General features: G+C 35.2%; 1 protein-coding gene across 14 annotated transcripts in view; it reads left to right on the forward strand.

The window, feature by feature from the left end:
- The window catches only part of FRYL (FRY like transcription coactivator), a 163,595-nt gene extending 142,120 nt beyond the window's left edge, over window positions 1-21,475 (forward strand). For 11 of the 14 annotated variants that reach the window (XM_071432423.1, XM_071432426.1, XM_071432424.1 and 8 more), the window contains 9 exons: window positions 1,826-2,079; window positions 4,162-4,369; window positions 6,265-6,414; window positions 8,714-8,812; window positions 13,355-13,423; window positions 16,722-16,739; window positions 17,690-17,800; window positions 19,193-19,389; window positions 19,845-21,475. In XM_071432423.1, coding sequence (XP_071288524.1) covers window positions 1,826-2,079; window positions 4,162-4,369; window positions 6,265-6,414; window positions 8,714-8,812; window positions 13,355-13,423; window positions 16,722-16,739; window positions 17,690-17,800; window positions 19,193-19,389; window positions 19,845-20,103 — 1,365 coding nt within the window. In that variant the 3' untranslated portion in view covers window positions 20,104-21,475. The remainder of the gene's footprint in view (window positions 1-1,825; window positions 2,080-4,161; window positions 4,370-6,264; window positions 6,415-8,713; window positions 8,813-13,354; window positions 13,424-16,721; window positions 16,740-17,689; window positions 17,801-19,192; window positions 19,390-19,844) is intronic. The other 3 variants (XM_071432419.1, XM_071432430.1, XM_071432421.1) reach the window with 1 other exon arrangement.

The following is a 21,475-nucleotide window of genomic DNA, read 5'->3' on the forward strand; positions in this document are numbered from 1 at the left end:
ATATATCAAAGTTATCTAAGACAATATGGGAAAAACTGAAGCCATTATTCATAAACAGGAGTGTGCTGGTTAGATGAATTGAGTTCCCTGTTTGTCTCATAGGGACGCTGTATTTAAATTAATTGTTTACTTAAATGTATTTGGCTGATTCCCAGAAAAAGCAAAAACGAGGTTTCACATTCCAGTTAAGAATTTACTGTCCATCTGAGAAGAATAATTTTGTTCAAAAATATGTTTTACAGGCTAATGCATAAGAAAGTTTCTGACTAAGATGATTCTCTATTTTACTCGCTTGCACTGTAGATTTGTGAGGGAGTAGTTTAGTAGAAGTAATTTTCCCAAGGTTCTGTGGCATTGGTAACCATATAACTATATAAATTAGCTTTTTAAGATACTTAAGGAATATTCATACTGGGAGTCATGTCCAATGACACACAGAAAATGAAATCAGGAGTCACGGCACTATGAAGATTTAAACTTGGCAGTAAATTTATTATTAATAAGTGTATTTTCAAAAAGTGCATCTCTCATGTGTATATTTACCAGTCATGATCAGTGCAATTCTGTATCCTATGTTAGCAGCTGTAACAGAAATGGACCATTGGTTCAACCCAAAGTATTTTGTTGAGGTTTTGTAAAAGTGTCCTGCATTCCCATGTGCCTCAGCTGCTCGGTAGGACAAAATGACTCTTCTGTGAAAAAAAAATCCAGATTTCACTTTAACAAAAGAGGCATAAATGAAGTCACTAGCTGTGTCAAATGTCAGCAGTGTCACATTGAGGAGTACCATAGTCAAAGTGAGATTTGGTAAAATTCACTATGAAAGAAAATTATGTTTAAAGCTGAATTTTCCTTTCTAATATGTATACAGTTATTTAATGTGTCAGAGGATCTGTTTCAACTGCTGAAAACCATGAAATGATGTTTATGCTTAGAGGCTGTCCAAAGGTTCCTTGACCAGTTTTGGATATGCCAGTAGAGAAAGACCAGCATACAAAGAATGAAAATATGTGGTAATTTGTGTCTTTAGGAAATAGCAAGTGTTATTTTTATTCCACAGAGAAATCCAATATAAAGGTTTCAAATTAATTCATCATAAATTAACTGAATCTTAATTTGTCTGTTCAATATAGTGATGTTAATGAATATAATAATGCTAATGGAGGAATGGAGAAAGGGTTGTTTCAATATTACCTACATGAGTTTAATTATCCTCTCTCTGTAATTGCCTGTTAATGAAAGCCTGCATTTAGAGATTCAGGGTAAAACCCTTGAAAGATGCCCATATTAGTAGTAATGGCAAAATAATAGAAACAGTGGAATGTCCTTTTCCCCTGTTTATCTATTACACTGTTGTTAAGTAGTTATGCTTTAGAAATTTATTAAAATGGAGGGTGGAAAGGAGAAAAAATGTTCTGGTACTTGCTCTAGACTCCAAAGGCAAGCATGAGGCAGTCATTTTGATGCTTACCTAGAAAAGTAAAACATGAAAGTCTTGGGTTTGTTTGATCTCACTAAGTTTGAGGCTGTTTGCATATTTTTCTATCAGTATTCTCTAACAGATTTAATTAAATGTATTTGAGAAATTGTATTTGCTCCACATAAGTCACATTCTAGGATATTAATGTTTACCAGAAGTTATAAACATTACAAATAGGCTGCCTGTCTTTCCCCCGGTAAAACTGTGTGTACAAGCCAAAGACCTGAATAGTTAAAGTAAATATTTGTAAATAATCTTTTATAACTGTTAGATTACCATAATAAAAACTGCTAAGAATACATAGGCCTTGACAGTAACACTAATGAAAGGATGTGTGATTCACAGGAAGGCAGTTCAGCAGTGAGGGATGAACAGATTAGCACTGCTAGTGAAGACACTGGCTCGTACCTACTGCATGAGCAGCAAGAATGTCTGGTCTGTCACGAGTCTCTGGAGCTGGAAGAGACCCCAGAACTGGTAGAGGCAACAGCTCCTGAAAGCTATTCTGAATCTGTCTGTGAAGAGGATGTCACTCTTGCTTTGAAAGAGCTAGATGAGAGATGTGAAGAAGAAGAAGCTGACTTCTCTGGTTTGTCTAGGTAAGATTAATACTGGTTATAAGTAACACAAATTACATGTTATCAGTGCATTATCAAACAGGCTTTTTTATGGTATGGAGATTTCCATTAATCCCATAATACAAAAATATAAAACGATGGTTTGCATATCTGAAATAATGGTTGATCAGTATTGCCTGTTATAGCACCTAAACTCAATATTTTTTTCAGCAGTTGTTTCTGGTACAAGGAAAACAGTTGTGCAGGAAAATATGAGAATTCTCAAATAAAAGAAATTAGCACTTTTCTTCACCATCAGTACGACAGAAATGTAAACAGTGTAACAGAGAAAAGCTCTTGAACTGCTCTGACTTACAGCAGTACCCAAAGACATGAAAAAAACAGGAGAAAAAGTTGGGTTTTTTATTCAAAGCTTCTGTAACAGTCAGATCAGTTTGTCTTTGAATTTGCTCAAGGGTTATTTTCATTATTAAGGTTCATAAATCTGTATATTTCTAAGATATTTTAAAGTAATGTAACCTTTTTTTTTGTTTAATAAGGAGAGCAAAAATAACTATTGAGAGGAAAAGTTAAAGTTAGTCCTAGCTGGTTGAATCACATTTAAAGTGAAACTCTTAAGCCCCCTGGAAGTAATGGTCTAAGAAGGAAGGAAAAGGAACAAGAAATCCCAAACAAACAAATAAAACCCACAAACCAAAACAAACAAAATCCAAATTGATCATAGGCTTGTTCATATTTAAAATTTGTTCAGAAGTTTAGATTGAATAATAGAGAAACTTGGTATATATAGGAACATAGACTTGACATCTTCTTCCAGAGAGATCTCTTAAGGAGGCTTTTTCAGAAAAGAGGAGACAGGAGACACAAAAGAAGTTGGTTGAGAAGGTTTTACTGGGAGAGACAGAAACTTGTTTCTTGTGATCCCATACTTGACCTACTGCATGTGCCTTGTGAGAATTCAAGGCTAGTACCAGTGAAGAGCAGTTTAGGTCCTCATTTGCTACTGAACAATCCCTCAAGGTTTTATTTTATTTACACTAAGCAGGCCAATGAAAAACCCCATAGCTCTAGTCTAAAGAGTGACATTGGTACACTAGTTAGGAAATATATGAAAATATTTTTTGAAGCTTCGCTTACAGATGATAATCATAAGGGATTTGTCTTAGCTTTTGAGCTTTGTGCTACTAAAATGAAGGTATTTAAAACCAGCACCCATACTTCTTGTTTAAGACATGTTTAAGTCTTGTTTAAGTTAAGATGTACTTAGTGCTGTTGTGGATGAGGTAGTTGTCATAGAGAAAAACTGTATGTAATTCAAAAGATTATTTTAATAAACTATCTGTATATTTGGAATCCTCCTCCACATATTTGTGCTGCCTACATACAGTTATACAAGAAGAAATGTCAAAATGTATCATCCCTTGTAATACAGAATGTTTTAGCTTAATCATTATTTTAATGATTGGAAGTAGTAGCATTGATTAATTTATAGTTTGATATTTTTATTGGATGTTTGGTGCCTAATGGAAAGTATGACAGCAGACTGTTCTGTGAACAAAGGCCTGTTAAACTGATTGCCTATAAAAATGAGTGTTTCGATCTATCTCCATTTGCTTCTGTTACTTAAGACAGTTATAAAGCACTATTACATTGCTAAATGAGCTCTTGTGCTTCCCTTAAGGAAGGCTAAAAGTTGTTGCAGATATTGGTGGACCATCTGTTCAGATCAATAAAAATTTGAAGAATGGGATGTTACTTCAGTTATTGGGGGCAAGAAAAAGATGCCTCTTTCTAAGTGGTGTCCATATATATAGTGCTGTATGTACCTATATATAACCTCCAGATAGCTCTTTGTCTCTAGTTCTGTGTAGAACTGACATGTGGTAGTAAATTTTGGAGAGTATAAGCAATTTTTAATATATTGCAGTAGCAAAAGTTTTTGATTGTTTACTCTTTTCTTGTCTCGTAGTTACCTTAGTTGATCTGTTATTTATTTTACAAAAAGCTATTCTGAATCCAAATTTTTTTTTCTTGCCAAAATGAAGGTGTTTTCTTCCTAAAAAGTTTGCTGAGGAGGTAATTTCTGTTATTTATTGTTTGTAGCCAAGATGAAGAAGAACAGGATGGTTTCCCAGAAGTGCAGACTTCCCCTCCTCCTTCCCCCTTTCTTTCTGCCATATTGGCAGCTTTCCAGCCAGTGGCATACGATGATGAAGAGCAAGCCTGGCGCTGCCACGTCAATCAGATGCTGTCAGACACAGATGGATCTTGTGCTGTCTATACATTTCATGTCTTCTCAAGATTGTTTCAGGTCAGTGAATTCTCCATGTATGATTGCTCATCTGAAATCCTTTCCCCCTACTTCTAAAACTGTTCTTCCCCTTGAAACTGCAAAAGCCACAAGATTATGGTAGCAAGAAGCTTTAGAAAGCAAATAAAAAGCAGACCAGAAAAACACTGCTGAAGTAATGTTACACTGTCATACCCTATTTTTCCATAGGATATCTGCTGTATTCGTTGCCTAGGAGTGAACCTGCTCAGAAAATCAACAAAAATTGAGAAAAGCTCAAAAAAATCAGTTCAGTGTTTCTTGCAAGCTCTTAGCTCTTGTCCCTTCTTTTATTTTCTGAACATTACCTGGGTTCTGTGATGATTACAGAATTAATGTCTTTCTCCTGGTTTTTTTTTTTTTTGGTTTGTTCGTTTGGGTTTTTTGTGGGAGTCATTATTATGGGATCACAGCATGACAAACATTAATGAATTTATCTTGCATCTGTCTTGAGAGAAAAAGGTTTCTTTCTGCAGAGAAGTAATTGAAACACCAGGAGATCCACTGGAGGTGGATGTTTCAAATGCCTCTTTTTAACTATATTTACCTCATAGATCTGCTATCCAACACAAAATACCCATGGCTTATTTTTTCTGGCTTCCTTCTCCCTATATGAAGGGGATGAGATTTTACATTTTAAAAGTAATGCTTCTTTCCAAATTCCTATGGGGTAGAATAAGTATAATTAATTCATTTTACATACAGGCAATGAACCAAATGAGCTAAGGTAATAGTCAGGACAAGGTTTTATGGCTCCAGCCCTTTCTTGTATCTCTGATATTAATTTTGCTTGCTGTTTGGAATATCATAATAAATTCCTCAGTGAAAGATGCACACTAGCACATTTTATCCCATGTATGGGCAGTAACTTAGATGTGAAGAATTCATGCTCTGCCTTTCCCATGGAATAATTTGTTTCATGGCCACAGTGCCATGAAATTTCTGTTACAGGTTGTAGATTTTTGTCTCTTGCTTCGTCTAGACATCAGGGATTTGGTTTGCCTGTATTATACCAAAGCTTAGCTGCAGTTGGTTTCCACACATTCATTCATTTCCTGAAAGTGGTAAAATGAGAGCTCATATTCTCTTGTGCTCATTAACGAGGGAGCTGAGGAAGAAGGATGAAACTTAACAGCTGGAAAGTCGGCTGCTCTGCACAATAGCAAACCAATGTTCAAGCATGGGCAAAAAATGTTCCTGAGGAGTTGTTACTGGGTACAGAGGAGGGTTAACATGATCAAGTGATACTTGGGAGGCCTTGTTTGACTGGACCTTTCCATTTTACCTTTTGGCTCCTTCTTCCTGTGTTTAACTTTGCAGCTGTCTGTATAATCTTTATATAGTTTTTTTCTACATGTAACTTCCAGGATTAATGAAATAGTACATAGCAGATTGCAGTGTTCCATTAGGCTAAGATGACACTCTGCATAATCAAACATGATAAACTCAGGACGGATTTTTGAAGAAGGTAGAAATCCTGCAGGTGGCAGTTTTGGATACAGATCGTACTACGCAGGTTGCATACTGACTCATAAAACTCTGTAATTTTCTGCACACAAACACTTGAAAATTAATTGAACTATCTGTACTGTGTAAAGGCAAATAGTCATCTACCTATACGAAGGCTAGAGGTCTAGATAGGAAAGGAGTACTTGTCTCTATAGATACTGGCTGGTTTTATTCATTTATTGCATTTTCCAGAGTTGATTTTACATAACTATTCAGAGAAAATTGCATATTAGTTTTTCATTTAATGAAAAAACATAATGTGATGGAAACTTGTCAGGATAGAAATTTGCTTTGAAATTCTTACCTAAAAAGCCAGAAGAGTAGTAAAACACAATGTAAGATAAATGTTTTTCTGATTTGACTTTTAGACCATTCAAAGAAAGTTTGTATCTATTACAAATGATTCAGTTAGCTTTCTTGGTGAAAGTCTACAGCGCATTGGAACAAAGTTTAAAAGTTCTCTGGAAGTGATGATGTTATGTTCAGAATGTCCAACAGTCTTTGTGGATGCAGAAACGGTAAGAATCTCAAACCTGCATGTTGGAATATCTGTCTGCTTAAACCTTTCATGTTTTAATATGTGGAAAAAAGAAACTCTTTGAAATCAGAAGGGAATTAAAATCTTAAGTGGCCACTGTGTATCATAAACACTGGAAACCACCAGTGAGAAATGCATTTTCTTAAAAAATAGGTTCCAGCTGTAACAGTGAACAGTAGGAAACTTACTGATAGTAGATATCACTTTGATTCCCTTACTACTCTTTACCTTCCCTGCTTGTTCATATTTATTCTATGTTCTCTGCACAAGTAAGAAAAATGAAGATTATTTATCTAGCAGCAACTTTGCCTTTTTCTGTTATCTTGTTTTATGTATATATTCAGTGATGCATGGGAAGAACATTCTCCCTACAAATATACAATGAGAAGACTTGGAATTATTTGTTGTCATGCAAGTTGAAATCCTGATTATAATAGATACTAATCCAAGAAGTCAGCTCAGTGTTTAGCAGCAGGCAGAAAAACCCCTGTGCTAGAATTATCAAGAAAGGAGAAAGCAAAACAGGAAACATCACTGAGTTAATGTACATATTCCCAGTATACCTACATCCTGAATTTTGGGGGCAGTTTTGGTCCCTTGCTCTCAGAGCAAAGGTAGTAGTGCTGGAAAAAATTAAAGAAATATCACAACACAAGGATGATGAAATAAGTACACGTAAGATATGAGTATGTAGGCTAGGATTTTTAGCCCTTTAGAAGATAACTCTGTCAATCAATGTCTTATCATGGATAAGTGATAGAAAATATTTTCTTTTTGTCTTAATTGATGTTAAGGGTGATCAAATTAAGCTAGCAGTAACTTACAAAACATACAGAACCAAGGTCCTTCATGTGATTCATAAACTGTGAAATGCTGTCACTTTTTATGGTATCTGTTCATGTTTTCAAAAAGCCACTAAAGAAATTCATGGAAGAAGTAGCCCTGGACAGATCCTTTAAATATGCAGAACAACACGTTGACAGAGGCTTTGAAAGCACTCTGGATCAGGTGGATCACCACGTTTGCCCTTCTTTAAACAGCTGCCATTAGACATTGTCAGCTGCAGGGCTGAGGCAGATGGATCTTTGGCCTTAATGTCCTGTGTGAGACACTTCTACTGTCCTGCTTTTTTTCCCTTGCTACTAAGGGGCAACTCTTTCTTAAGCTCTCACTTAAGAATATAAGAATGAAAAAAGCATGATACAGATAGTGCATTTCAAGGGAACCACCTGTAATGTTTTTTGGGTTTACTTATGTCACTTTAAAAGCACTAGAAATTTGCAAAAAAGGAAATTTCTTTAAGATAAGAAGCCTTAAGAAAAGCTACACTAGTGCCTAACTAAAACACCATGTGTATTTTAAAACAAAAAACCAAATCTATATAAACACAAATATAAAAAGGATATAAATTAATATAGCACACAAATACGTACATGTGTACATGGACATACACACCTTAGTGTTGTTACATTGACAAATACTGTATAAATAAATCTTTCCTCTCCAAATAATGAAAATTCAATGAACCTGTTTGTCAGATTAATTCTCACTGATAAAGTACAGAGCTGTTATTGTGTGCAAGGACTGACCAGTGTGAGGGAGGAAGCATCATGTTAGAGATGTTTATTACAGGAAGTGTCAGAAGAAGGACTAATAAGAAAACCTAAGTGAAAATAAAACTACAGGGAGAAATGGTGCAGAAGAAAGCTGAGGTAGCACTCCCTGAGGGAAAAAGAGATTCCGATACCATATTAAAATAGGCAGTTATTAATAGTAGAAAAGTCTTCAAATACCCAGTGGTTCCTGCTTTGACCAAGTCCTGTTTCTTACAGACTGCAGAATCTATTCTGGTAGTATATTTTGTATATTGAGAAGAGCAAGTAACCCTCAGTGGATGCTCCTTAGGTTGCTACAGGAGCAATCCAGCAGCAGTACCTTTCCTTCGTTCTACAGGCTGTTTTATTTACACTAGTTGTATGTGTGTATCAAATATTCTTCATTATGAAAAACCTAAAAATTGCTTTGAAATCTCTCTTTCACATGTTAACTAGATACTACTCTTCTTATTTTGGAATTAAAACTATTGTTCACTGATTTAAATGGTAGAGGTACATGTGTGTTAATTCCCTTGCTTGTCACAAATGACATCACCAGCTAATTCTAATTTGTTTTTCCAAATGTGAACATGGGATTCTGTATAATGTAATTTAGATATTAGACTGTATGGGTTATAGTCAGATGTTACATGACTACAGAGTTTGATTGCTTTTATCTTCCAGCTATTGTCTTGTGGCCTGCTAGAAACATTGAAATTCAGTGTTCTAGAGCTCCAAGAACACTTGGATACCTATAATGTCAAAAGAGAGGCAGCAGAACAGGTGAGTCTCTTATATCTCAAGACAACAATATTAGAACCTACTCATCAAAAAATGTTGCAGGTCCTTATCTCTCATCAAAGGCATCTAAAGGTAAACTGTGGGAAAACATTTCTGAAATAAAATCCTGTTTCCTTTTCTTACTACTATAATTGGAACCTGAGGGGTTTTTTATTAAGTGTAATTCATTTTTGTTGCATGTATTTCTGAAATTGATTTTTAATTATAACACGGCACAAATCCACTAACAGCGGGAAAAGCCCATTCCTAATTTAAAAATATTCAAGTATTTCTAACATGAATATTAATAAATAATGGGTTTTTTAAATTTATGTTCTACTTATTTTATTAGACTAGGGATTCACCTCCAGATTAAGACATTTACTATCTTTCTGGAATGCTAAGTGCATTAACACCCATAATATTCAAGGATCAGATCAATATATTAAAAGGAATCAAGAAAGCAATGCATTTATTGTAATAGAGATACTGACTTGTTTAGCTGAATAATTCTTTATACTTCTTTTTGGTGACTGAATCTCCACTGACAAGTAATGAGGGTTTTACAGCTGTGTCACACAGAGACAAATTTAGGGCTCATCTTACAGCTGGATCTCATTGAGGATGATGTTTCTGTGTTGCTTAGAATAATGCAGTTTAGTTTTCAAGGTATATGTCAGTGGTTATATCCTTTTTCCAAAGAAATGCAGTTTAGAAGAAATTTAGAAAATTTCTGTAGCAAGGGTCTGTATGTTTGGTTTTGTGAACCTAGGTGTGAATTCCAGAAAGTAAGATACTAACTTCAGAAAACTGACACCGGTAAGATTTGTATTTCAAGACCTAAAAGAAAACATGGATCTACAATGAGTTTTGCAAATAGAGGGAAAGGGGGAATATATGGGGTTTTTGTTGTAGAGATGATGATTCCTAGGAAGATTGAACATGCTGAATTTTACTGATCTCAGCAGCCTCTGAGGCTGTGACAATGGCAGTATAGCCAAGTTTGAGTAATATAAAACAGAACCAGAATTCAAGCCATGATGCTTTGGCAGAGCTTTGGCAGATATTTTGCAGCACAAGTGGCTCTGTGTCTCTTGATCATGCTGAATTTATTAGGAAATTATGGCCTTTGCCTTTCAAAGATTGCTGACAGCTCATCTGTTGAATAGACCAGACATGCACTTTTTTGTGGAAAGGATCTCACAAGAAATGTGGTTTCCTTGAAACCAATGCTAAAGTATGCCACACAGCACTGTTAATGAAGATAAACTCTTGGCAGGATCCAGGCCAGCATTTCTGTTAAGGAGTTGCTGCATTTATTTGCCCTGCTCTGTGGTAATAACAATTTATTTGATCGAAAATAATGAGCTACATTTTGCCATGTAGGCTTAATCAGAAACAAGTGCTCATCTAATGACTAAGATAATTTTACTCAATGTAATATTTCTTGTCTGGCAGTCTTCAGTGCAGAATGCTATCAGCACTGCTATGAGAGCATAATGTATTTCATTCCTCCTTTTAGAGAGCAGCCCTGAGGCACAGAGGGTGTAACTGATTTGCCCCATGGTCAGACAGAAAGATTTGTGACAGGGTAAAAAGGGACCGATGTGTGTGGGTGTGATTAGAATGATGACTATCCAAACATGAAGGAATTTTACATCAACTCTCCATTTAGTCTAGTTTATCACAGCAATAACCAATGGTATTGTTTTGTTGATTTGTCAAAATATAACAAATTAAAATTACATCCCTTTCAGATGGCAACTAATTCACTAAAAGTATTGTTATTTAATTTTGCACTGCCACATTTCATATTGATATAAACCCATGCTGGATATTAGGAACTTCTTTGTATTTTATTTTACTAGGTAAACAAATACAAATACATCAATTTGATGGCCTCTGTCATTATATCATAGTGAAGGAATTGTTTTTTCTGTCAAAAAAAGGAAGTCCAGTGACATGTTTCTATGGTCACCCTGTCTTATGCCACAGATCTGCGAGTGACTGGAGCAGGAAGAAGGTTCACAGGGTTAAAGGAATTGTTCTGAACTGAGAGCATTTTGTCAGGGTTTTATTTTTATTTAATCATTTATAAATAAAAAGGAGTACTGAGAAGGAGGAAACTTTCAGCTTCGACCAGTCATCTCTGACTCTTGATAGTACTTCATTTAGACAATTTAGGGCATTATGTAAGTGGTTGTTGAGCATGTTAATTTGGAAATAGTGACTACTCAAATACTTTACTTTTCTAAAACATTTTAGAAATATTCCTTTAGCTGTTGGCCCTTTTTTTCTAAGGTGTATTTTATATTAAATGTAAACTAAGAATATTCTAAGCTACATCTTAGATATATGTTTTACTGTCTTCTTACTCTGTCCTCTTAAACAGAGTAGAGGGAAAGATTGAACAAGACTTCCTCAAGTAAAATCTGAATTTCTGTTGTTACACACAGCTGTGCTATGTATCCTATTAAATTTGAAAGTATTAAGGCAAAATCCTTAATCAGCTTTATGCAGACCCTTGGTTTTTTCATAGAAACACACAGAAAAATGACCAGTAAATGGTTGGGTTACTGTATAATAAAGTAAATAAAAATTACCAGATTAACAGCATGTTAATCTGGTATCCTCTAGAATCAAGCACTGGGAGAATCTACATGTGAATTTCTGTAATGAAAAACTGTTGTTTAAACTTTATCCTAAAAGATAATGTTTGTCACTCTCAGTGCTGGCATTCACATGAATCAAATTGAAAAAGTAAAAGGCTTGGGCTGCAGTTGCTTGAAACACTTCCCTATACAGCAAGATAAGACAGAAAGATACCCATAGTATAGGCTGTTCAGCATGTCTGTTTAGGGTGTAATCTGGCAGACCAACCTGTGCTTATGACCAAGACTAACCCCAGACTTCCCTGCCTTATGCTTTCATCCACACTTTGTAGGAGATGTATGGAGAAGACATTAATTGACACAAAGCAAACACATAAAGAAGGTTATTCTTCACACTGTTCCTAAAGAAAAAAAATCTTTCTACCATGCTGAACATATATTCTGTAAAAATTCTTAACAAATTAATTTTGTCACCTTTTTGGAGCTATTGTTCTATTTTCTTGCAAGACAACTGCTTAGACTTCATGTGTGTATTAGGGACAAAGATACTGAATCAGATAAATGTAATGGAAAATGCAAGTTTATACACACAGCATTCTAGGCACACCCTTTATTCAGACTGGTTCTAAGATTTAAAAAAAGATCTTAAAAAGGGTGGTGCGTGAAAAGAAATACTAGCTTCCCAATTGCTGCTGTTTGTTGCAGTGCAAACCTATTCCATTGTTCCTGATGGAGGCTGGCTGATAAAAAGAAAAATGAGATTTGCTGTGGATGTTGGTATCCATGTCACTAATTGAAACTGACACTGTGATGTTCAGAGAATTCCATTTCTCCTCTTGATGAGCACACTGGCCTAGTTAATTCACTAAGTAACCTTTATTAAATTGAGCGGATGGGAAATCACATTTTTCTTTTTCTTGCATCAGACAAAGGTTAGAAAAAGGTCACCAAGATTCCCTCTGAGATTCAAGATACCAAACACAAGCAGTATGCTAAATTATTCTTCCTTGGATGTATAGAGGCTATTCTTCATTTCAGATTATATTATACACTTTATCTCAACAAGATGCATTCCCATTTCAATAATAACCATGGTTGCAGTTGTTGGCACTGTACAGAAAAATTTATCAATGGGGTGATCAGGTTGTATTGTCCAAAAAGAACATATTTTATTTTATAAATGCTTTATAGTAACACAGAAATTCATGGGAATGCCAGTACACATGGAGGTTATTTTTTGAGAAATTTGCATGGCTGGTTAAGGGTAGAAAAAGAGACTGCCCAGTGAAATTAATAAACTTATTGTCTGATATAGGAAGTGAAGTTAAGTGCAGCCCTGAGTGGAACCTGCAGGTTTGCATTGTGCAATGCAAGAATACTTTATCTCCTTGGCTTGTATGAACTGGAGGTGATGCTAAACTCCCACTGGAGAATTTGGGTTTTTTCATTCCATCCTGTAAACCTGCACTTACACAGGAGAGCTCTATTTCCTTCTGTTTCTTAAGTAGTCCCAAGAAATGTAACAGGATTATTCTGTTAAGGGAAATGAGAATTAATATGAATTAGTTCTATATTTTTAAGGCTGATAAATCACATTAGTGTAAAACTTGTGCAGAAAGTAAAGAAAGGGATATTTCTGCTTCCACCCTCTCATACATTTTCCTGTAACGGTATCAATTCAATCATGGGTTAGTATTTATGCTGAAGTGTACTATCTCCATCTTGGGTAATGAAGGCCACAGGAAATAAAAGTTACAAAGTGATCTATCAGAGTGGATGTCATCACTGCAAACAACATTGGTAAACAATTAATTTCATAGCACAATTTCTTACGTTATCCAAGAATGTACAAGACAAAGTGTCGTAAACAGTTTTAGCACAGTCTTCACTTTGCTGTGTCAGATGATCAATCTTGTTTATATTTATTTTGCAGTGGCTAGAAGACTGCAAAAGGACATTTGGTACTGATGATGGTATTCATGGGACTAACACAGATGCCCAGGTAAGTATGTCATTTGTCAGTCTCAGGATATGAGACTAAAAATCATCTTTATTGCACAAAAAATTCAATATTTGTAGAGATATTAAAAATATATAAAAAACTTTTCATTTCAGTTATCATCCTATCTTTTGGAAACTCAGAGTCTCATGAAGTGGCAATAAAAATGGGTCTTCTTAATAAAAGCTGGCAATCCGTTTTGGGTTCTAGATTTAATAACACTGAGTAGATAAGCAGACTAGATACCATCTGTGTACTCGCAAGTCTGCTTTTCTCCTGCTGTTTCTAGAAGGAAAAAAGATTAAAATTCTGGCTATATGCTCAGATATATTGTCTACTCAAAAACTTAGAACTACGTAAGACCTTTCTGGAGCCAGTATTTGAGTGAGAAGTAACAGGGAGTAAAGTAGCAGTATAGCAAAAAGCTCATTAAACACTTCTGTCAAAATATCATCTAACAATAGGTTAAGTAACCATTAATATTAGTTGAATATTTTGTATATATTTGCATGGCACTCATCCATGTTTAGTATTACTAATTGCTATAATAAGTGATAGCTTTTCCCAAAATGGACTAGGACTGAGGTTTGGGTTTTTTTTTTTAAATAGAATAGCTACATAATATTGATACAGTAAAAAAAGCAAATCCAAAACCCAACATTAGTAGGTACAAGAGGTCTGCCATCTGAAGTACTGTGGTAAGGACAGTGAAAGATGTAAGAAAAAACTGCAGGTAGCAGATGAACTTAACCTTTTCACAATCACAGTTTGACAAAAATCTCAAATCCAGGCTGAAAAAGGAGGAATTTTATTTCTTTTATTCAGTTGAACCATTCATTGATGCACTTGGTCAGGTTTCTGCTGCTGAAGATGTAGTCTTCACCAACAGAAATGTTTACTGTATCTTTGGACTATTTCTTCTTTTATAGTTTTCTTTTGTTGTTCTTCATATATATACACATATGTGTTTGGGGCTTTTTAATGCAATCACAAAATGTACCTGCATTTTTACAGTAGTAAAATGTGATACTATATGTTAATTTTTATACTGCATTGAAGTTGCACATTAAAAAAAAAATCAAGTGAATAAGCTTAGGTAATACAAAACTGGCAAAATAATTTGCTACTATTTGCAAGGACTTTTTATCTTGCCTATGAACACATGCTTTGGTATATTTTACACTAAATATACATCTTTGCATACTGACTGGTATATTTTTAGAAATAGATAACATTTACTATTACAATACAGTAAATGCTGTATATATATTAATTAAAAAGCAGCATTTATGTGTTTCAGTCCATACTTGTAATTTTGTTTACATACACCAAGAAATTGTTCTAACATTTAGTTGTTAGAACAGAACCATTCTGACCATGAAGGTAAATGTTACTGTTCCTACTGTGTAGTTGGAGAAACCAAGAAATGGAAGACAAATAACATGCAGGCTTTCAGATAGCTTGTACAGAGAAAATCCATGATTCCTTGGCAAGGCAGTTTGGCCTATTCTTCCCCATTTCTGTAGGGTTTGAGGATGGCCTCTGAATCACACTGATTATTATTTGTGGGGACGTGTTTTGATTTTGATTTTTAATCCACCCTGCAAGGGTGGCATGCTGGTAATTCTTCAAAAGTCCTTGTAAATGGAGTGTGGGGCTGCTAAGTCTGAGCAGTCAACCAGTTAATGCTAAAAATGTGTAAGTGTTGTCTTGCTCAGAAAAACAGATATTTTTCATTCACTAACACAAATAAGATTTTCTTACTAATTTTTGGCACTGTGGTCCATACAGCTAAGGAATAGCGAGAGTAATTCTGTTCCAGCTTGTGCATTGCCAGCAGACTTGCAAGTAAATCTAATTATTCAGTTCTTGCTATTAGTACATCTAAGCCTGAAAGAATGCATCTGGACTCTGGCTTGACTGTTCCTACAGGACAGGCAGGTAGAAAAATCAGATTATTTCTCAAGTAAGCATGCATGTGAAAGACACTGAAGCAGTACAAAGCCGTTTCTAAAGGAAAACCTCTCCTGAATTTTTAAAAGGTAGCTTTCAAGGTGTGTTTTGGGGAAAAGGGATTAATTATGGCTTACAGTATTAATGAGACTTGGCTTTAAGAACACTGGAACTTAATGACTAAAATTATTAAATAGTCAATCCTGCCATTTCTCAAAGTCTGATTCTCTGTGCTTCATTAAAGTGATTAATCAAAGTCATGTTAACTTCTGCAGTTCAAGATTTTATGTCTTCAGTGTTCTGTGCATCAGAAATATGGTAATTGTGCTGAGTATATAATAGCACAGAGTGCAGAACAAAAACATGGAGTGTAACAAAACCATGCAGTGTTTATAACCTGGGAAGCACACAGTTTATAACTTACCATACCACTGTGTACAACTGTGTGCTTAGTAAAGCTCAGCTGCTTCTGTCTCTTGGGAGCCAGATATCCACTGACTTTCCTTTTTTTGGCTCTCAGGCATGTGGTGTGTAGGGTCGATGATGATGATGATGACAACCCCATGATTCCAATGGGGTTGTCCTGTGCAGGGTCAGGAGCTGGACTTCAGTGATCCTTGTGGGTCTCTTCCAGCTCAGGATATTCTGTGATTCTGTGAATCAGTTTGCCATGACCACTCACTGTACATGCCTAAGTGCCATCAGTACGCTCAGTGCATTACAAAGCACAGGAGTGGGGAAGTTCACATCCCTAGTCTGACACATACATTTTCTGACCTCTTCTCTCCCTATCCCTCCTCCCCAAAATTTTTTTCTGAAATGGCTTGTAAAAACCAAGTGCAATTACAGTACAGAAATCTCTCAGAGGGATTTAGAATTGAGTTTAGCAAACCCAAGAATTTCTAAACTGATTCAGAATCCAAATTAACCTTGCATCTCCAATTTTAAAATGCATTCTTTTTGCTTAAACTATTGTGATACAGAACAAGAAGCTTAGTACAGATGTTCAGTCAGATCTAAGTGTCCTTGATTTTGATTACCTTAAATTTGTGCATCTTTCAGACTACACAATGTATAAAGACCAGACAGGGTTGTAAGAGTGTTATTCATGCTGCGGGATAACAAAGCCAGTACTTTTTATTTTTAGCTATAGCAGCAGCAAGTAATTTTAGATCAAATTCAGCCTGGTAATTTTTTACATTCAGGATATGTTTGGAGCATGTTACTTGTATTTCTTCCTCCATTTTACCTGGGACATCTTTTACCCTAATTAAAATTATTTCCTACACTAATTCTTGCTCTTTTTTCTTTCTTTGTATTTTTGTGACCTGCTCATCTTCTTGCTTAGCAAATGGAAATTCTAGCAGTAAGTGACAGTTCTTGATTTATCAAATACTTAACCATGCCAGTCACCAAACTGGTCTCCATCTGTCTTGTCCATTTGTGAAATAATGATGTCTTGTCCTAGACTATTACAGAAATGCTGTGTGCTTCAGTTTTGCATCATCTAACCCATTAGACTGTTGGTCCTTTGTAGATAATAGGATCCTGTAGTTAGTAGAATGGTTATAAAGATTATTCCATTAGCACTAGCTTTTATGTCTGTATGTGAAGCAGTATTAACACTGTCTACATTTCTGACGAGTGTTTTAGAGGCATAAAAATGGAAGCAAGACAGTGCATAAATTAAAACTGCGATTTCATTTCCTTAAGAATATATCATGTGTTATTTTCTAAAGCAGAATAAGAGCTACCTTTTATAAAGAAAACATTATTCTTGCCTCCAGGAATGGAATTATTCTCTTCCTACTCTGTCAGGCAGTGTAAGCTAAGGGCCAGGTTATATACTGTGCTTACAATATAAATATTAATGGTTATGAAAGATCCTATACTTATGGACCACAACTGCTTCTTTTGGATATTAGATCTTGAATTTAAAACAGTAAAATATCAACAATTGAAACTCTTGGTTTTAAGTCATGAAATCTTGAAATGTTCCAGACATTTCAAAATGCCTTTTGAATCACTTCACATCCCACTCCACCCCCTTTCTTGGAAATCTAACTTACTATAAAGTGAACTTCAAATTTTTGTGAGAGGCTACTTGTTAATCTAGAACTGAATGAAGCTTTCACCTGCTTTTCATTAGCTTACTGTATGTTAGCTTCTAAATATTTTTGGCATTTTCCTTAGTATCCAAATTAACTACTTCTAATTTTGCACACTCTACTGAAGAAGTTGTGATTTATTGTCTCTTGCACTGGATAGTAGGAGGTTTGCACTTCCTGAATGTAACAGTGTTGTTTACATTTGTAGGAGCTGGAGTTGTGTCGGAGGCTATACAAGTTGCATTTCCAGTTGCTGCTTCTGTTCCAAGCCTATTGCAAACTCATCAGTCAAGTAAAAACAATCAAAAAAGAAGCAGAGGTAATGAAAACCATGCCATTCAGCTAGTAATTGTTGACATTTTAAAAGCAGACAATTTAAAACACATTTTGATAACATTTTCATCAGTGGGACATCCTTTTAGAAACTGGAAGAGGGTTCCAGCTGTTTTATAGCCAATTAATAAAATATTTAAGTAGAGCTTACAGTAATTTTCTGAGATGTTCAATTATCTGTGTTGATTTTTGTACAGCTTGAAAGCTCTTTAAAAAAAGACGGGAACGTAGGGAGTCCAATGATGAGGATTTTAAGGATTTCAGTAACACTCCTGGTGTATCCTAATCAAGCTACAATCAAGGCACATCAAGTCCACTCAGAAGAGTTTTCCATAGCCGTGGTGTTTCCTATAGCAAACACCACCACTTTCTACCAACTGATTCATTTAACTCTGTCATTTCAGCCACCATTCAATTACTCTGCAACCTTAGTCCCCATCCTAAGCACAGTTAGTAGTACATAAGCACCTCTTATGCCTGATTTTTAGTTGTAGTAACTTCAGAAGTAAGAAGTGTTTTTCAGCTGGTTTTTTTTTTTTTTTTCAGCTGTAACATCACATGTGGTACATATGTGATGTTAATTGAGTTGTGTGTGTTATGCTATTAATAATGCCTTCTATAAGTTCTCCCCTGGGTCTGGAATGCAATAAACAGGGGTAGCAGAAAAAAAAAGTAGGCTTGGTCTTGCTTGATATACTAGGGAGGAACATGACAATCCTGACTCAAAGTGTTTGGTTTATGAGTAGCTTCAGAAAAAAAAACCTGCATGTTCCTCACTTGTATTTCCAGATTTTTGTAGAGGCTGTAAATAAGTTTGGGTTTGAAGAACACTGTGGAAGGTTAGCATCACATCAGTCCCACTTCTTGCCTAAGTTAGTCAGATGCAGAAGCATGTTCTGAGAAATGGCCTTGTGTTTTACTCATGCATTGCAGCTAAAGCCAAATACATTATTATATACACTGGCTGCACTACTGTTACTGTGCTGGGTTACCATCTTCCAGATTTTTTCCTTCATAATTTAAGATGTCCTTGTAATGGCACCATTGCTCTCATACCTTTCTGAAAGGTAATTAATACCTTTCTGAAATGTTTTATTCTTCTAAGTTTCTTATTAAGTAATATAAGAAGAAAAGAAATTATTTTTTTTAATAAAATTTAAAAGAACTAAGAGGGAAATTTCATCAGGGAAAGCCCAAATAATTGACTTGCAGGCTTGGGCCATTAACTGTATACTTAAGCATCTGCAGAAAATATTTGGGTGTTCTTTTTCTATTTCTCTTTATTGCACAGAGGACAAAAATAAAAACCTGATCTTCTGAAAATTATTTTGGTTTGAAATACATTTAAACTAAAAGAGATAAATTATACTTGTTTTAGGTAATAAACATGTCTGAAGAACTTGCTCATTTGGAGAGCTGCCTGAAAGAGGCCGAGGCAGTGTCTGACAGTGGTATTGAAGAAATTGAAATTGCAGAGGCTGCCCAAGCTAGCACAGAAACAGCTATTCACTCCCTCATTGAAACCCTGAGAAACAAGGAGTTTGTGTCAGCTGTGGCACAGGTCAAGGCTTTCAGGTAAGTTTTTAAGGATTGCTTTCAGATCTTGAGTTTCTTAATAGACATTTTTAAATTAAAAACAGGGATAAGTACTATTCCTTTTTTTTTTTTTAGTTTCAGTTCTTGTCAATGTCCTTGTTGAAAAGGACAAGCGCTGTTGCTTCATTACAAGTTTTGGGGTTTTCTTTTCAGTAATTTAAGAAAAGTGAAAAGCAATTTTAGTAGTACTTATTTAGAATTTATATCTGAGAAATTATACTGTTATTTACCAGGACTCTGTGGGAGAAGCTTTCCTCTAGCATTTTTCTGTCTTTTGTTCAAATATCTGCTTAAAAGTATTTAAACTTTTGATTTTTAAATCCAAATTGCATGTTATTTTCCCTTGCATTTTCCTGTCTTCTGTTCAAATATCTTTTAAAAGAACATTTAAACTTTTTTTTTTTAATGTTTAAATCCAAACTGTGTGTTTACAGATCTATTTGGCCCCACGACATCTTTGGCAGTTCTGAAGATGACCCAGTTCAAACATTGCTGCACATCTATTTCCGTCATCAGACACTTGGCCAGACTGGCAGCTTTGCAGTAGTGGGCTCCAACCAAGACATGTCTGAGGCCAGCTCAAAGCTGATGGAACTTAATCTAGAAATCCGAGAGTCTCTCCGCATGGTGCAATCCTGTCAGCTTCTAGGGAAGATCAAAACACAAATAAATCTTGTGACCACTGGATTCTGAACAGCTGTCATTTAGAAAAGAACTGATCATGAAGATACTTCAGACTATTATTGAGCACCTTTCATAAAAAAAAAAAAAAAAACAACAAACCTCCAGCAATCCTGACAAGCAACACACTTTTATCACAGCAAGAAACTGTTTCATCACAAGTAAAACCCTGAAAATTGAAGTGAACATCCTACTTGACTGCTCTTTCTACACAGCAGCCTGTGTGGCAGTAGTATTTTTTTATTAAATTTATGTATAAAAACTACATGAAAGGAAAAGGGCTTAAACACAACGCATACATATGCATTATTTTCTGTTGTAACAGAACCATAAAGGATGTTTGCAAAAACAGCCTCTAGAGGTTGGATCAATATCGCAGGTGGGATGAGGCTAAAATCAAGGCTGGTTTATTTTGGCTGAAGACCTGCAAGGCTTCCTGGCTTTCCAGCAGTAAAACCATCAGCTTAACACCTAATGAGACACTTTGCAATGTCATGAAGAATGTGCAGTCAAAAACATGAGTAGAATGATATAGACTGCAAAAACCATTGACTGCTCAGTGTTTTATTTGCTTTTGTTGTCTGTTATAAGGAAATAACGTGTGTGAGTTAGAATGTATGGCTATGTGACAGTTGTTTTTTTGAAGGTATGGATGATTGTTAAATAAGGTCTCAGAGCATGCTTAAAAGAGCTGCAAGATTATTTTTGAAGAAATTTTATTTTATTAGATCTAATCCTCATAGTGTGTAAATGTTAGGACATTTAATAATATTTTAAACTGGGATTTCCCAGTGTTTCTAAAAGAAATAATATATCTGTTAACTTTATTGGAATGCTGCTCAGTTCTCTGACCAGTGCTTATGTTAAAATACTGATAACAACTAACCAAAAAGTAGCTGCCTGCAGAGACTTTAAAATGTATATTAAAGATATATGCTGCCCATCAGCAATTCTCATTAGAAGTTAACTTATTTTATTCTGTATATATTCTAGAAACTGTATAGTGCAAAACCAGTATTTTTCATGTAAATTTGTGCAATGCACTGTTAAAACAGTAGGTGTATAAAGCTATGAGGCAAAGGGGGCAATCCCTCTTGGTAGTCACATGCAGTACTTGCAGTCTGAGTAGCCTGCAGGGTTTGAAGAGTTTGAAGGCATGTATATGCATCTTCATGACTCAACTGAAGCCTAAGGAATTGGGACTACAGGAAAAAAAAAAAAAAAAGATAAAAAAAACCCAACTACCAAAACATGCAAACAGGCAATATACTCATAGTTCAGTGTCAAGTCTGTAGCATAAAACAAACTGGATTCTGTTGAAACCAATAGCATTTTGTAGGAAAAAAAACAAAACAAAAAACCAAAAAAAAACAGAAAAAAAGAA

The sequence above is a fragment of the Agelaius tricolor genome, unplaced genomic scaffold (assembly GCF_023055355.1).
Source record: "Agelaius tricolor isolate 1412-34295 unplaced genomic scaffold, bAgeTri1.0.p SCAF_8, whole genome shotgun sequence".
Lineage (NCBI taxonomy): Eukaryota > Metazoa > Chordata > Aves > Passeriformes > Icteridae > Agelaius > Agelaius tricolor.